At 51.2% G+C, this 16,888-nt stretch overlaps 5 protein-coding genes across 5 annotated transcripts; 1 reads left to right on the plus strand and 4 right to left on the minus strand.

Annotated features, from left to right (window-relative positions):
• Position 1: 1 nt before the first annotated feature.
• BO97DRAFT_90645 (uncharacterized protein) lies at positions 2 to 1,069 on the minus strand. The gene has a single exon (XM_025701127.1). It carries the CDS (start codon positions 927 to 929, stop codon positions 291 to 293), a length of 639 nt encoding a protein of 212 aa, XP_025550754.1. The 5' UTR covers positions 930 to 1,069; the 3' UTR covers positions 2 to 290.
• BO97DRAFT_369977 (SGNH/GDSL hydrolase family protein) lies at positions 942 to 2,294 on the plus strand. Its single transcript, XM_025692756.1, has 4 exons — positions 942 to 1,090; positions 1,149 to 1,281; positions 1,362 to 1,501; positions 1,601 to 2,294. Exons 1-4 carry the CDS (start codon positions 981 to 983, stop codon positions 2,241 to 2,243), a joined length of 1,026 nt encoding a protein of 341 aa, XP_025550755.1. The 5' UTR covers positions 942 to 980; the 3' UTR covers positions 2,244 to 2,294.
• Positions 2,295 to 3,780: 1,486 nt separating this feature from the next.
• Positions 3,781 to 8,968, minus strand: BO97DRAFT_435010 (uncharacterized protein; the record flags this gene model as incomplete). Its single annotated transcript, XM_025697709.1, has 13 exons — positions 3,781 to 3,986; positions 4,045 to 4,173; positions 4,680 to 4,787; positions 4,851 to 5,819; positions 5,875 to 6,072; positions 6,895 to 6,999; positions 7,075 to 7,290; positions 7,367 to 7,475; positions 7,668 to 7,818; positions 7,878 to 8,422; positions 8,486 to 8,568; positions 8,668 to 8,849; positions 8,916 to 8,968. The coding sequence occupies 13 exons, from the start codon at positions 8,966 to 8,968 to the stop codon at positions 3,781 to 3,783; spliced, it is 3,054 nt and encodes a 1,017-aa protein (XP_025550756.1).
• Positions 8,969 to 9,263: 295 nt separating this feature from the next.
• On the minus strand, positions 9,264 to 14,093 carry BO97DRAFT_391579 (DNA-directed DNA polymerase alpha catalytic subunit POL1). Its single transcript, XM_025693830.1, has 5 exons — positions 13,588 to 14,093; positions 11,788 to 13,515; positions 11,179 to 11,736; positions 10,387 to 11,127; positions 9,264 to 10,328 (listed from the first exon to the last, which is right to left on the minus strand). The coding sequence occupies exons 1-5, from the start codon at positions 13,969 to 13,971 to the stop codon at positions 9,345 to 9,347; spliced, it is 4,395 nt and encodes a 1,464-aa protein (XP_025550757.1). The 5' UTR covers positions 13,972 to 14,093; the 3' UTR covers positions 9,264 to 9,344.
• Positions 14,094 to 14,338: 245 nt separating this feature from the next.
• Positions 14,339 to 16,647, minus strand: BO97DRAFT_369990 (uncharacterized protein). The gene is made up of 7 exons (XM_025692757.1): positions 16,409 to 16,647; positions 16,080 to 16,340; positions 15,896 to 16,026; positions 15,740 to 15,784; positions 15,512 to 15,659; positions 14,513 to 15,441; positions 14,339 to 14,454 (listed from the first exon to the last, which is right to left on the minus strand). The coding sequence occupies exons 1-7, from the start codon at positions 16,543 to 16,545 to the stop codon at positions 14,411 to 14,413; spliced, it is 1,695 nt and encodes a 564-aa protein (XP_025550758.1). The 5' UTR covers positions 16,546 to 16,647; the 3' UTR covers positions 14,339 to 14,410.
• Between the last annotated feature and the right edge of the window lie 241 nt (positions 16,648 to 16,888).

Raw genomic sequence — 16,888 nt, forward strand, 5'->3', positions numbered from 1 at the left:
CCTCCCTCTGTTCTCGCCCACCGCGATGACATGACCCTCTCCCCATTCGATCACGTTTTCCTTCTCCTAATGAAAATGTGCCAGCCGGGACAATTGTTGTCGTGCTCTGCTTGAGGAACAAACATCGGTCCTGCTGCTTCAATAACTGACCATAATCTCGAGCCAGCACTCCACTGGGTCTCGGAAATGATGCTCCACATCCTCCCCGAAACCTTCTAAGACGAGCACAGCAGACCTAGGGCGCAAACCGAACTAAAATCCTCGCAATCTCAAATCATGACCGATAGACATTAGACAGACACCCCCGCAGTTGAGCCTCTCTCCGACCCCGGACGGGCTTGGCCTCGCTCGCTCGCGGATCGGCAAATCTTGGTCCGGTGGACATCTGGGGGACAAGTGCTTCCTCTAAAAACCACGGTAACTGACGAGATCTGGATGTCGCCATTTTTTTGCCGACGTCGGTTAGCAATCATCAGCTCGCCAAAGCTGAAGAACTCTCTGCTGACCTCATGGTGCATCCGAGGTCTTCTCTGCTGGCTCACGGAGTTGGGCCAGTTTGCCCGGGGAAAAGGCCTCCGTTGGCATTTGCAAGCAGACTCGCGAGTTCGTCTGACCTGATCAGGACCCCGAACATCGACTCGATGCCGGACGGCCTTCTCGAAGCTGGAGGTAGCTAAGCTTTGCGGATGAGATTCAAGTCCGCTTAGCCCAGAGCCCGCTGGATGCGCTGCCACCAGTATTGACAAGTGGAAAATTATTCTCCGTCTAGCTGCAGGCGCATGGCTGCCATTTCTCCGCAATCCAGCTCTATTTGCGGGGTCAAGTGCGGTGGTGATGACCCCAAGCGCAAGTTCCCTCACATCCGCAGTGTGTATAAGAACCCGTAGAGACGATGTTGAGTTGGGCTTTATTGGTCCTTCTATATACATACAGCCTTATCATCCCAGTCTGTGCAGAAGACTACCATCCGAGCCAATATCATGCTCGCGCTCTGGCAGTACCTGGCCCTCGCTGCCATTCCTACAGTATCAGCATTCCCATTCGGAGCTTCTCAGAAGAAGGCGTTCGACTGGGACTCGACTAAATACCTGTTGGTGTTTTCCAGGGCGAAGACACTCCTTGAATTCTAGCTGATACTTGAGCATCAGAATAACTTTCGGTGACTCCTACACGTATGTACAGGGGACACACGGACATCAAAACTATAGCTTCATTGGAGATCTACAAAACTTCGAATACGATGCTCAGACCTTATTGACAGACAAGATCGTTCAGAACCAGGTTTGAAACAAAGTTTCCTTTGAACGAGCTCCTCGGGCTCCACCTCAGCTACTGATCTACGAATATTACACACAATGTAGACGGCGACGGCAGAAGGAGGGCCCAACTGGGTTGAATACCTCACAGGCTGCGGAGTGGAAGAAGGGACCATCTCGCCGTTCGATTGCAAAAGACAGCTATGGGACTTTGCGTTCGCGGGGGCTGATATCAGCGTCGCCTAGTACGTACCCTCATAAAAGAAAAGAAGATAAAGAGATAGACGTCACGACCCCTCGTACCGCCCAACTAACACATCAACCCTCCCCCCTGCCCCAAACAGCACGCCCCTACACCACAACTACACCGTCTCGCTCGTGAACCAAATCGCCCAATTCACAACCTACGGCCAACCAATACTGGCGCCACACATCTCCAAGCCCGAGACCCTAGTAGCGATCTGGATCGGTATCAACGACATAGGCGACAGCGCCAAATACGCAGTGGACTTCCCGACGTTCTACAACAATTTGCAAAGCACGCTCTTCTCGTCGGTCCAGAAGATCTACGACCAGGGTTACAGGTCATACCTGTTCGTCAACCTGCCGCCGCTGGACCGCACGCCGGGCAACCAGGCGCGGAGCCAGCCCTTGCCTAACGCGACGCAGGTGGCGTGGTACAACGAGGCGCTGGCGCAGCACGCCGCGGCCTTCGAGCGCACCCACCGCGACACGGCCGTGCACGTCTTCGACGCCCACGGTGTCCTGACCGCCATCCTCGACGACCCGGCCGCGTACGGCATCGTCAACACGACCAGCTTCTGCGCCGGCTACGACCAGCCTGATATCGCGTACAACTACCAGGCGTACGGCTGCCCGACCCCGCTGGAGGAGTACTTCTGGTTCAACTCGGGCCATCTGACGAGCCACGTGCATAAGATCCTGGCGGGCGCGCTGGAGGAACGGTTGAGGGAGTGGTCGAGATGAATTTCCATGAGCGAGGGCGGACGAATCGCATCTGTGGTGCAGAATAAGCCCATGAGCTACGATTCAACATGTTGCTAATGGTCCCCATCCACAATAAAACCCAGTTGCTTCGCGCAGATACGTAACGTAGCAAACCCGATATACAAGTGCAGTAGTGCCTGCACGGCTGTTAGTATATTACCTAGCTGATGCAAAACACGCACACAATCTATAGAACGCACAACCATAGCCCTCAACACGAAGGAAAATCCATAGAATCCATATGATCCAGCAGAATAATACCCGTATGACAAGCGGGCAAAACGAAACGAAACGAAGAAAAAAAAAAGAAACCAATCTCTATCCTCCTAGACACGGCATTCTACCAACATAGTACTAATATATTGATTGCACTGCAGCCCAAACACAGGTAACAAAATCGCTGAACATCATCCACAAAGAGAAGAGGTTGGGAACATTCGTTTGATTTGAGATACACACACATAGAAGTTGATGGATATATATACACATCCATGAATGATTCCACAATATACCATCCAAGGCAAAAAAAAAACAAAACTCCTCACGATTACCCTCAAAAGCCTGGCACTTAACCCAATGTAAATAACCCACCAATCTACATCAGGACATCACAAACAGCCTACCAATCCATTCCCCAGATCCAAAACGGTACAAGATGGATATCGCAAGCCATCAAGAACGGGAATAAGAAGAACGACGCGGCTTAGATAGCATTGGGATGATATTATTATCCCAAGGGGGAGTAGCACGACAATCAATACATCGATTATGTTAGCATCCAGGCAGGGCCTTCAAGTCCGAGTTTGAGTTCGAGTCGGTCCCAATCCGAGTATCACGGATGCGCCTGCGTGCCTGGTTGGGGGCGTTTGCAGCCCTGAGCGGGCTACTGCAGTTCCCGCCCGCTGCAGAGCACCGAACATTGAATCGAACCAATTTATGACTTCTCGTATTGTGCTGCAGACACTAATGCCGGCAACCCAGTGGTGCTGCCGAAGGGCGCATGTATTGCACGTGGCCCGAACGATGGCTGATGTTAGAGCCTAAGACCGTATTTCCTTAGATTTCGATCAAGGGCATGTCGGACAAGGATTTATCCTCGCACGAGGAATGTCATTTCGTGATTAACTTCAGATAGGTACATTTTTCCGATTATCAAAATGCAAAGGAAAAAGCTACACACTATCTAAAAACCAGCTGTTTTCATGACAGGCCGGAAGGTACATAACTTTTTTTGCGACAAAACGCACGCATAAAAACAGAGATTAACGCATACCCACAAGCGACCGGGGTGTAATCAAATGGCCCACGATCCCAAGGATTCAAGGTGCCTCATATATGGTTGAGTAAAACACGTAACGTAAAAAGTCTATCGTGATATCGACGAACGCCGCCCGTACCGAGTTACGAAGGAAAAAAGCCGAACGATCATGCGCAGGCAAGGACGAAAGGGAAAGCAGGTCTACCAGTGTGAAAAGGGGATACAAGCTCAGCGACTGGACTGGGCATCAGGAACAGTTTACCAGCGACGGTTGCCGCCAATGGGGGCAGCGTTGGACGCGGTGTAGTTACCACCACGGCCACGGCCACGGCCACCACCCCAGCGTCCGTGGCCACCGTGGTGACCGCCGCCGCCGCTGTAGCGAACCATCTCGGCGAGACGGGGATCGATCTGCTGCTTAGCCTCAGTAAGGATGGTGACCAAGTCACGAGCCTGCTTAGAGTCTGTCGCAATCGAGTCAGCGCATGTACAACCCAGAAAAGAGACGATAGTTCAACTTACTTTCAGTGGTAAAGAAGGTGACAGCGGTTCCCTTGTTACCGGCACGACCAGTACGACCAATACGGTGAACATAGTCCTCCGAGTTGTTGGGGTAGTCATAGTTCAGCACATGGGTAATGTCGCGAACATCTTTAAAAGAAAACATGGAACGTTAGCAAACAGAGCATTAGTTAAGCGAGCAACGTGGCCGAGGAGGTGCCCATTCTCAGTCGTGTGAGACTTGATGCATCACTCTCTTTTTCTCTCGGGACTTTCATCGAAGATCCGTTGTGGACGAGTCCAAGGGGTGGCAAAAATCGCGGTCCTAGAGCAACCTTGGAATGCAGCGTTCAAAAAGTCGGTAGAGAAAGAACCCCATCTCTCTACCAACCGAGTTCACAAGTTGTAGACGGGTGAATCAGAACAGAGATACTAGTAACGTCTGCTACACTGCACTGTGAGTCCAAGGTTCTCCTGGCTTGAGAACCATTTCAGGAGACCCGACATAGCCTGGACGAGTCATATACACACCAACTCAGGGTGGAAGAGAGTCGAGCACCGTGCCATTGTCACACAACCTCAATCGGGTGGTGCCTGGTAGGCGAATAAGGAAAGGGAGGGGAGGGGGAAGGAGGGAGTTTGCAATATCATCATACCAATACCACGGGAAGCCACGTCGGTAGCCACCATGATTGGGCTCTTGCCCGTCTTGAATTCGTTCAAAACCCAATCTCTTTCTTGCTGTTGCTTGTCGCCGTGAATCGCTAAAAGAAAACGAAACTGTTAGCTGATGTGCAGTTGCTTATGGGGGAGTGAGGGAACCTTACAAAGGGCGGGCCATCCGTCCTGGCGAAGGAAGCGAGTGATCTCGTCAGCGATACGCTTGGTACCAGTGAAGATCAGACACTTGTTGCCACGGGTCTCCATGATCTTCTCGAGGTGCTTGATCATGCGATCGCGCTTCTCGAACTCAGAAACAACCTCGACGATCTGAGTGATACGGTGGTTGGCAGACAGATCCATGGAACCGATGTTGACCTGGATATAGTCGTTGAGGAAGTCGGAAGCAAGCTGGCGAACCTCCTTGGGCCACGTGGCGGACCACATGCAAGTCTGACGGTCGGGACGGATCTGAGAGATGATCTTGCGGATCTGAGGCTCGAAACCCATGTCCAGCATGCGATCCGCCTCGTCCAGAACGAGATAAGTGACACGACGAAGGTTGGTGCGACCGGCCTCGAGCATGTCGATCAGACGACCGGGAGTGGCAATGCAGACCTCGACACCGCGGCTGAGGTCACGAATCTGGGGGCCCTTGGGCACACCACCGTAGACGCAGGTGTTGCGGATACGGGACGACTTGCCGAACTTGGAGATTTCGGCCTGGATCTGAACCGCCAACTCACGGGTAGGGGCGAGGATGAGAACGATGGGACCATCACCGGGGGCGAGCAGAGGCTGGGCGTTGATGTGAACGATAGCAGGAAGACAGTAGGTGAGGGTCTTTCCGGAACCAGTCTCAGCAATACCGACAACATCACGACCCGAGAGAGCCATGGGCCAACCCTGGGACTGAATAGCGGTGGGGCGGTCGAAGCCCTGAGCCTTGACCTCGCTCAGGACGTACTGAGGGAAACCAGCCTCGTCGAAGGTCTCGACGGGACGAGGGACGTTCTTGCCCTGGACGGCCATCTCCTTGCTCTTGCGGAACTCATCGACATCGCGCTGGGAGCGAGCAGCAACATCGGGGTGCTCCTTGTAGAAGGACTTCTCAAACTTGGGGAGCGCTTCCATGTCTGTTGTTTCGTATTAGTGACTGCATTTGAGCCAGAGTGCGACTCGCAAACTTACCCCATTCCTGCTTCTTCAAGCCGGCGCCGAGGTTGGACATTCTGTCACCACCAGCAGCGCCTCCGCGACCACCACCATAGCCACCGCCGCCATAACCACCTCCACTGTAACCACCACCGCCGTAGCCACCACCACCACCACCACCACCACCACCACCCTGGTAGCCGCCGCCGCCGCCGCCGCCGTAACCACCATTACCTCTGGAGCTGGTATGTGTTAGCGACCATCGTTTACAAGGGAGTAACAAAGGGATAATATCCATGACGTACCGGTAAGAATCACGCTGGTAGCCACCGCCACCGCTGCCGTTGTAGGAAGACATGATAAGTTTTGGTTGTGAGGTTTTGGCAAAGTTGTAGTCAAGGCAAAAGTAAGCCGAACAAGAGAACGACGGAAGAGAGAAACGACTGAATATATCAGACGAAGCAGCACACCCTCTAGCGAGATGAGAGGATATGACAAGAAGGAAGAACAAAAAATCAGAAGATGGGAGTAAAGAAAGATGAAAAGGATGTGGGTAGAATGGGGGGAAGGAGATAGAGAGACGAGAGGGAGGAAGAGGAAAAAGATGAGAAGAAGAGAAGAAGAAAAGGGAAGACGACGGGGGGCGGGAACTTTGAAGAGAAGAAAAAAAAAAAGAGAAAGACTGGACGGGGAGGCAAACACGACCCGATCGGGCATAGCGTCGGGGGGAAATGGCGAAAAATCCGCGTTCCATTTGCCTCACCGCCTTCCTTGAGGCGGACTGATTGGTTGAGTTGGGGTACATTCAATGACTTTTGCATTCATTCAGCTTCAATGGGTGAAACACTCTCTTTGTTGGTCGCCTCTGTACCTTTCAGTACCCAATGCACATAAATAGTATCGAGTCATTTCATTGACTTGATCTCAATGCTCCATCTACCTATACACTATACTATGATAATTCGGCCTTGACTTTCTTTCACCCGTCAAATTCTTCTGAACATCCAAGCCAAGTAAAGCAATCCTCCTACCTCTAAGAACATTTGCCACCCAGACCCATGTCCCAGAATCTGATCTCCAACTCCGTCGCCCGCACGAAAATCTTAATCAATTCCTCCATCCGACTGGGCGAGACCTCTCGCATATGCTTTTCAAGAAGTTCTAGATGCGTCATGTTAGCGGGTCTCCCCCCCCTCTTTCGCCTCCTGCAGGAAAATTCCCACGGGTCTTGCTTACCGGACCCCAGACGCACTGCTTCGGTGTAGTCGTCGGCAACGTAGTTCTCAACCCACTTCCAGTAGCGGTTGCCATCCCGCACCGAATCCTTGTCCGTGTAAAGTCGTTGTGCGATGGCTCCGTATCCGATCAAGCAAGGCGCAAGGGCCATCTGTAGCGCTAGCCAGTCTCCCGACTGGCCGACATCGAGAATATACCGACTGTACGCAGTGCATGCTGCTCGTATTGTGACAGTGTTCCACATCAGCTTTCCTGATCGTTCGCGACGGAAATGAGAGGGTAGATCACGCACCGATGGTTTCCGGAGTCTTCTCCATTTCCTCCTTGGTCAGCCCGAAGGAGGCACAGTAATCTAGGTGTAACGCGGTTTCGCGCTGGATATGTAGGACAATTTGTGCAGACTGTCGCGTGAAGGGGGGTTAGTGTGATTGCTTCTCAGCCAGCAGATAACTACTCTGGTTAAGACATACCGCGGCAATCGATTCCATGCTCCCGGCCTTGTATGCAGCCAGAGCATTACTGCGGGCGAATTGTATCTGGGTTGACTCATCAGCACTGGATACTGTCAGAGGGGACAACCGGATATCTTATACCAAGTACAGATAGTCTTGGACGAGATACGCCTTGAATCTCTCCACAGGAAGTGTGCTATCGCCGATCTGCCGAACGAATTCATGCTTCGTGAACTTCTCCCACGCTTCCTGGACATCAGGGCGATCCAGAGCATATTCTATGAAGCGACCGCTATACTGCTCGTTAACAACACATGTTCATGCCATCTTTCGTAAGACCAGGTGACTTACGGCGCAAACGGCAGGGTATACGTCGAGTGGAAGTGGTTGATCGGCCCGCTTCCCTTGCCGATGTCAAAGCTGGTCTTGATCCCAGCCTCAACGAACCGGACAGCGCTTTGCACGGCCCGCTTCAGCTCCTTGCCCAGGGCCAGGTTGGCCGCAATGGCCGAGGCAAGGGAACAGCCCGTTCCATGCGTGTTCTTCGAGACGAGGAAGTCGGTTTCGAACAGGGTGACTTCCTCACCATCGTAGAGTATGTCAATGACCTTGGACGCATTGTCTGGACTTTGCGCGATCTTGTGATCCTTTCTGAGAGGCAGATGGCCGCCCTTAAGCAGGACTCCTTTGGGGCCCATGGAACAAATCTGCTTGGCCAGCTGGATCATTCCAGCAAGATCGTTAGGTTCGGAAACCTCAACGCCAGAGTCCTTCAAGAGCAGCAGAGCCTCCGGGATATTCGGAGTGAGAACAGTGGTGAGAGGTAGCAGTTTCGATCGCAGATTTTGTACAGCGGCTTCGGGGAGCAATTGCGATCCACTCGTTGATACCATGACCTGCGATAGCCGTATTAGATCTGTGCACATCTACTACATACTTTGGGGAGCTGGGGGAGGTACCGGATCCAGCACCACCGCAGGGATCTTGTGAGTGACCAGAGCTTCGGCAATAACGTCAATTGTCTCCGCAGAAGAGAGCATTCCTTTCACCGGTCAGTTCATACTGACAATACCATCAAGCATGATTTCCAAGAAAGTCGAGCCAATTGTAGTTGACCCTGGCGAGAGACAGAAGAACGAACCCAATTTGACCACATCGGCACCGACATCTTCCAGGCCAGCATTGATCTGCTTCTTGACAAACGAAGACGGAATAATGAAGATATCTTGCACTCCCAGAGTGTTCTGGGCCGTGAGACCAGTGGTTGCGGTCAGTGCATAGACGCCATGGGCAGCCAGCACTCTTTGATCTGCTTCTAGACCCCTGATGCCGAAGGAATTGCATTAGTTCACCAGGCTTTTCACAAGGCCCGTTAATGATTCGACGTACGCGCCACCCGAGCTGTCCGATCCTGCAATCACCAGAACCTTTTTGACTGACATGATGACAGTCGACTATCCCAGATCGGAATGGGATTGACCTGAGGATAAAGAGGATGAAATAGAGGTGCAGGTGTTTATCCACTCAGTGAGTCAAAAGGCAACAATGGATGGCGGGAATCACTGACCGGGACCGGCGGGGTGCGGGGCCCGGCTCTTGAGGGTCGATAAGATAAAAGAAACAATGCAGCCTTACGCAATAACGCGAGTACTAGAAAAGAACAAATTCTTACTCCGTACTCCGTCTGAATACTCGATGCAAAATTGAATCCATGCCTATTCAGCTCATGCCATCATTCCAAGCCTGAAAATACCCGCTATCCACAAAATGAAAGATGTTACTGATATGTACATAGCAAATGAATCTATTTGAATCCATTCAAGGCAGCATGAAGCGGAACAAACTGTCCATTTCAACCCATTGTCGCCCACATTTCTTCAGGTATGCGTCCACTACACCTTTAACAGTGCCGAACCGGGTGCGATTGAATTCGACCAACGCTGCTACACTGTCCTTCTTCTCTCCGCTGCCATCTTTCTCAGCCGCAGTTCGAGCCTTGTCGACGTCCCAGAGTCCAGCAAAGTAGAGCAACTGGTTGTACATCTGCTTCTCCGTGTACTCGTAAGACATACGACCAAGACAACCCTCAGCATGACCTCGTGGACCCAGACAGCGGTGCCCGTACACACTGATCTGACGCGTCCGGTTACCACAGGCTGAGTCGTCGCAGACAAGCCAACCTTCATAGTATTTGGATGTCTGCGCCCGAATTTGTGTTTCCAACTGCGCAATTATAGTCAAAACTGAGAAAGGTTTTTGACAAGCTTGGTTGGGGCAAATAATTCCGTTGGCGGTGCACATATGGGTTGACCCGACCAGCCCTTCGAACACTGCTTTCTCCTTGCAGAACCGACAAGTGAGGGTGAGCCGGGCTGCACCTTCGAACCGGACAGAATCGGGAATTTGAGACTCCAACGGGAAGATGTCGGCGTTCTGCTGATTGCTTGCACTAGAAGTATTGATTTGGTATTTGCGAACATCGAGACCCAAACACTCCGCTAGTCGAACGGCATCAGTACCAGGGATAGGAGCACAAAGACGCTCGATTGGCGGGAAGATTTGCTTGAGTAGGTAGAACTCGATGTCGGGCTTGAGCTCCGAGTCGGGCTTCATCACATCCTGCAGCGTATACGACCGTTTGGCCGGCGGGAGAGATGCAGTTTCTGAGTCTCCGCTGGTCACAACATACGAAATAACGTCGTTGGGCCGAACCGTCTTTCCTCGAGCAAGCTCACGCAGGGCGACCTGTACTGGAGGCATCGTCTCCTTGTTAGGATATTCTTCTGGCCGCTTAGAGAGTTTCTAAGAGAAATGTTAGCCCCGGTCCAGACTTAATTGCTTTGAAGCCGACCAAGCATACCGTGTAGATCACATATTTCTGCACAGGGACTGTGAACTCTCGCATCTTGGCTGCGAGATCGCGCAGGTAGTCGTGGATGCGGTTCAGGACAAGTTCCTGATCCTCGCCGGAGAGAACCTCATTCAGCAGTTTCTGAGAAACCTCCTTTGAAAGCGAGCAGTACTCACGTCTCTTCATATCAAGACCTTTGACTTCCAGCTTATCAACGTACTTGCCATCAACCTCTGTGATGTTGACGGCCGCGTACTTCTTCTTGGCATGCAGTAGGAGACGACGGAAAATATTATCAATATCGATCTCCAGTAGCCGGTAACGCTCGTTCACAGACTTCTTGAACTCCTCACCGACCTTGATCGCATCACTGATCGTGTCCATATTCGTGTTGATCATGACGGAATCAGTATCACCATAAATGACTCTGAGTTGTTTCGACTCCGCCAGCTCCTTGGTACTTCTGAGAATCTCACGACCCTTAAATGTAGTAAGCATGGCTAGAGGACGAGCATAAAAGCGACTCTGCGTATAACCCAAGCATCCGTACATGGAGTTGGCCGTCAGCTTGAAGGCCAATTGCTTCGTGTCCCACAAAGCTAGCTGCTCAGGCGTCGCACGTTTATCCTTCATCAGTTTCTTTACCTCACGTCGACGACCGACCAAGGTTGCGATGAGGCGAGGCAGGATACCCTGCTCTTGCTCCGAAGAGGGAATTTCGGGCACTTTCTCCTCTTTGTCGTTCTCAGCCTAAGATTATCGTCAGTGCATTCCTGGTCTGGGCGAGCCTCATATACTCACAGTTGCCGTCCGTTCCACGGTTGTGAAGCAAATATTATACTCTTGGATGATACTCGGGTACAGACTGTTGAAGTCCATAACAAGGACAAAACGGTCGTAAAGGCCCTTCTCGGGTTCAAAAACGAGACCACCCTTATACTTGTCCTTCTTCTTCTTGTCCGCCGAGTCGTCCTCGTCACCCTCCTGAGCTTTCTCTTCCGCTTTTTGTAGCTTGGAGGAGTACTTATCGGGACAGATGTATTTGTTCCGATGGAATTCGTGAAGAAGAATGTACTCGTTCCGCTCGGCGCGTGTGCCACTGAGCGTTCGTGCCCATGAGTTACCGGCAATATTTGTGAGCACCTTGGTTAGGGGCAACATCTGTAGTTTCAGAACGAGAGCGGCGATGAAGTAGGTGTCCGCATCGCAATGGTTCACGAAGTTCATGAGCCCATCTTTGGTGGTAGCCCAGGATTTCAAGGCTGCTTCGGTGTCTAGTTCCTGTCTCGTGTTGCCCTGTCCCAAGTAGAGCTCACACATTTCTGTGAGGCTCCAAGATTGACATTTCATCATCAGAGACTTATATCTGTCAGTAAAGTCTCAGTTACGACTGGGACGGTGGAAACTTACCTTGCCCATATCGTTAGCCACGTCACACATCAATCGTCCTGCGATCAGATGCCTCTCAGCAAAGAAACCCCCACCCCTGTTGAAGTTCTTAGGCCAATCTCCACGCTTCAGCCGTCCCAGGCGATGCCATCCCGGCGTCTTCTTCTCTTTGAGTCGACTGAGAAGAATGCTGAGATCGACCTCTTGGAGCTGGTGTCCCATAAGGACATCAGGATCCATCTTCTCGAAGAGTGCCAAGAATTTGCTGAGCAGAAACTGCTCGCTTCTCTCGAGCATGAATGTACCTCGTTGCTTCCGAGTCTCGGCTTCGAAGTGCATGGGATAGGAGGCGCCCACAGGTCGCATAACTGTGAAAGTCTTGCAAGGCAGTCTCTCCGGGGGTGTAGTATCCGTGAGGGAGACATTCTCGTATACCCGGGCACTCGCCACTAGGATCTCTTGCTTATTTTCTTTGATGTTGAGTTGAGTCCGGAACGAAAGACTCATCAGAGTGAGAGGGGGTGCGTCCAGGTTTTCAGAATCAGGCACCGGAGAGATGAGAGCAGGCTTCGATACCTGGCATTCAAATTTGCACCAAGAGGCGTTGTTGACAGCCGAGAAATCTGCTTCTTCAATCTTGAGCCAACATGGACCCATGATATTCTTCCAGAGCACAAATTGCTCGAACAATGCCGTGTTAGTACCGAAAACGTGAGAAAAGGTCTCCCCCTTAACGTCCATTGGCAAGCCGGGCTTATCGTAAGGGTAGAGAAGCTTCAGATAATCTGTTTCCTTGGGGATACCGGGCACTTCAAACGCATACTTACGCGTACACGGTTTGATTTTATGCATCCCAACTCTCAACCTCGACATCATATCATCAACTTCGCGATAAACATCTTCCATGTCCACCTCTTCATCAGTCTCGCGACCGTGCTTGTGACGAGTTTCCCGAGGGAGAAAGTAGAGTTTCCGCAGGATATTGTCAACCTTAACGAACGCACTGGCGTAGGAGCCCGTTTGCTTATTCTTCACCTTCCCAAACAAGCAGAGACTCCCATTGACTTCCGTAAAGTCCAGCCAGAACATGCGTAAGCTCCCGTCCTCTTCAACAACGTCTTGCGGCCGTAGCTTTCCGAAAGTTCGCATCTCGGTGTGGGCAGGGCTGCTGAGAACGTTCAGCTTGCTTCGGACGTCATTCCAAGACGCAGCAACATCTGGTAAAGCCTTGGCAGGAGAAGAGCTGGCGATGGAAGGATAAGACTCCCGCTTAAGCTTAGGGGCAGGTCGGCTTCCAGCCATATTGATGCTTGCTGCCTTCGCTTCGTTCTGTCCGGTGGCTTGTGCAACCTCCATGAGGTCGGTATCATCCTCATCCAATTCTTCCACCTTGACCGACACAGCCGTTGTCTTCCTCTCGATTGCCTTGCTGATAGGCGATGATGGCATCGGGTCACTCATCGGAAAGTCCTCGTCATCCATGTTGGGAAGCGGGCCATCATCATCATCATCATCCATGTTCATATCCGACTGGTCTTTGACCGGGGAAACCGGATCGTTGTTCTCGTCTTTCTTGATCTGATTATCTCTCCGCGTCCTGTCCGAGAGCGGAGGGGACAAGATCCGGACTTTGCGCCGAGTTTCGGACTTGACTATGTTTCGAGTGGGCAGGCGTTGCGGAACGACGTTGGTATCGACCTCTCCAAGGAGGTCAGCCATGAAGGCATCATCCTCTGCAGTGGCAGCGGGCTATATATTCAATGGTTTTAGAACTAATTCTCAGGCGAACTTTTCGAATGCGAGCGGAGCGGAACAACTCACCTTGGGTTTGGGGGCAGACGGCGCAGCGCCGCTGTTGAAGTACTTGGAGATCCCGTTGTTGATTTTGTCCTTCCTCTGCTTCTCCTCCTCACGTTTCCGCTTGGCAGCCTTGCTCCGGGCAGGCAATTCATCGTCCTCGCTTTCACTGTCGTAGTCGGCGCCGCGCTCGTTCCACACTTCGCGACCGTCGTCCGCGTATCCTTCACCGTTGTCGTCAACCACGAAGTCGTCCTGATCGAGTCGATTGCGAATGATCTTCTTATAGCCCTCGTCGTCGACCTCTTCGTAGACGTCGCCCTGTTCCTCTACCTCGTAAGTCGAGAGGCGTTTCTTTCCCGCGGCACGGAGAGCGCGCAACTCTGCCAATTTTGCACGGGCAGACATGGCGGCCCGACTGTCTTCTCCTCTTATAGAGAGCCAGAGTCCATCAAAAATCACCGACTTCAGATCGAACGAGCCCCGTTGTAGCAATGGGTAAGAAAGTGGGTTTGAGGAAGGGGTTGAGGGTTGCTGCTGTTGCTCCGAAAGGGAAGGCGGGAATTGCGCGGAGGCGGAGGAGAACAAACGCGTGCGGGACGCGGTTGTGACGCGCAACCAATCCCATTAAAGTGGTTTCCGTTGCCTATTGTAGTAAGCACTGCCAAACTCCATGGCTCAGCCCACAAACTAACCACAATATCAATACAACCTAATAACTATAAGTAGCTACAAGCATACTAAACTTAAGATGAACTCGGTACTCAATATGTGGCGTCGTGCCACTGAATAATCATGACATTATCAATTCGAGGATCGAGTAACTTGCTGGAAATTCAGGACAATATCACCCATAAATCCCGTCCTCTGAACCCGTGTCGCTGTAATCCGCTGCCATTAGTTAGCATTGTCATATACAATGTTGATTCCACGACAATCACATAATCACCTTGTATGACTCCATAATCAAATGACCCGTCCAGACTCGCCTTAATAGTTTCGCTGATCAGAATTTGCGCCTCCTCAGCGAGAGCGCTATCGACTGCGTTCAGAACCGAAAGACTGAAGCCTCGATTACCCGGGCCTAGTTGTGAGATGAAATCAAGTATCCCATCTGCAGTGAACTTGCTAAAGGCGGGGATCATGAGGCTTTGAAGCTTTGAGAGATGTGTGAATGCTTGGAACACGGTATCGTCAAAGAAGTCACCGCTTATCCAAAGCCTTTCGAGATGGGGAAGGGACGCGGTCATGGTCATGACATGGTCTTGGCTGAAGCCATCGGAGATGTCTTTAAGGTACAGCTCACGTAGGTCACCCATCTGGTTCAGTGCATGTACTAGTATATCATTGTCTTGGGAAGGAAAGGCTCCTTCGCCACTGAGATAGAGACTTCGCAGAGTCCGTTGGCAGGCGAGGGCCTCATGAAATGCGCGGCTACCGGTCATCGTATACCCAGATAATGAGAGACTGGTCAACCTGACTCCTTCGTTGGACAAAATCTGTGATAGTAGGAAGGGATCATCGACGAATCTTCTAAAATCCAGCTGCCGTAGAGATTTACAACTGCTTATCCACTCGGCAACTTGCGAAACGATTGCATAGAATCTCTCATCTCGCGCGGCTGGAACCGAGTCGGTCAAGGCGAGGACTTCCAAAGATGGGAGAGTTGATAATGAGGGTAGTCTGGCGATAGTTTCGATTGTTAGACTCGTCAACTTTAGTTGTGATAGCGACTGAAGGTGTGAACCCAAGGCCGTGATAGTGCGAGGTCCGAGCTGACACATGCTAATGACCTCGAAGCACTCCAATGTGTTTGGGGACAACTCGTTGAGAAGTTCTTCCGATTCTGCTTCGGCGGTTCCTGGGGAGCGATCTCTCCTGTGCAGGTATTAGTACCGCGATAGAGGAGGCACATGCACAACACTTGACAGGCAGTCGGGGTTCATACCATGAATAAATTGTGAGCTGTTTAAACTTTGGGCAATTTTGTCGCAGCTTGAGACCAGCATGTTGGCTTAGAGTATCACCGGACCAGATCGACAGCGACTGCAACAAAGGCAACCCTTCGATCCATTCTAACAAGGTTTCAGTGGGCACTAGCAAAGAGTTCAGCCATGCCTATGACAAACACTTGTCGCAATCTATGATTAGGACATCTACTTGATTGGGGGCTTACCATTGAGAGACATTCCTCGTATGGAGGTTGCCTTCTTCACGATGGCTTATGTACGTTAGCTCATCGACTCAATTATCGGGATGCTGCTAGCACAGAGATAAAAAAGGAAAGGTCGCAGCTGTTTCATCACGCATAATCAAAGAAGATCAGACACACCAGAGCCTATCTTGAGCTTGACCGAATCGGCACTGAGATCCGAAGCCCTAGATGAATACCGTAATCGTTTGTTCCCTTTCTGCTGGTAGTCGGGGGACACAATCTCCAAGAGTTCAGGAGTATAGAAATCACTGCAATCGACCCTTCAGAACTGATATACGTAGAAGTGTCGGAGTATACTTACTCGCGTACTTGCCCGGTGAACTTCGGATCTTTGAGTAGATCTCCGAGATCATCCAGATCCAGATAACGAAGGTAGCCGTAATAAGGCAGGTAAGTCTGATCCAAAGAGGACAAGGCAATGGAACGCCATAGAAGAGCCCATTTCCGAATTGCTGGGTCTATTTCGCCCTTGAAGGATGTTGCAGTTGCAGGAAATCTGCGAGGTTTGAGGAAGTGTTCATCCTCTGTTCCCCCGCCCCGTACGGCTGAAGCATGGCACACTCTGTACAAGTATCAGTGGAAGCATTGAGTTTGGGGGATAGAAGGTAAAGTGGAAGAGGTGAAAAGTACTTATACAGCACAGATAGTGAGTGGGCAGTGAGGTATCTCGAAGAGAGAGCGCATTGAAACAAGCTGTTGTGGTCTATCTCGTCTCCCAAAATATCCAAGATCATACAGATAACGTCATCGGCTAACACGAACCCCATTTTTGCAGCACGAAGCTCTCAACGCTTTCAGAGCTCCCCGCAATATGGCCAGCTTATCACAATCAGAATATACTTCGATGGTATAAAGTGTTTGATTCGGACTCTTGCGCGGCAAGGGTTCGTCCAAGGCTGACCTGTGAAAGAGGCGACCCTTTGGACTGTACGTGCTTATGTAATCTCGTGTCGTGTTTGCGGGTGCCGCTCGTTTGCAACAATCATGGAGCATTGGAACAAAGGCAACCAGCATAAACTTGAATAATAGCTTGATGGGAAAGACGAGAGCATAACGGAAAAGGCCAGACTACTGTTTGATGATCCTGAAAATTTGTCCTCGGTTTCTGCA

This window comes from Aspergillus homomorphus (assembly GCF_003184865.1).
Source record: "Aspergillus homomorphus CBS 101889 unplaced genomic scaffold BO97scaffold_21, whole genome shotgun sequence".
Classification (NCBI taxonomy): Eukaryota; Fungi; Ascomycota; class Eurotiomycetes; order Eurotiales; family Aspergillaceae; genus Aspergillus; species Aspergillus homomorphus.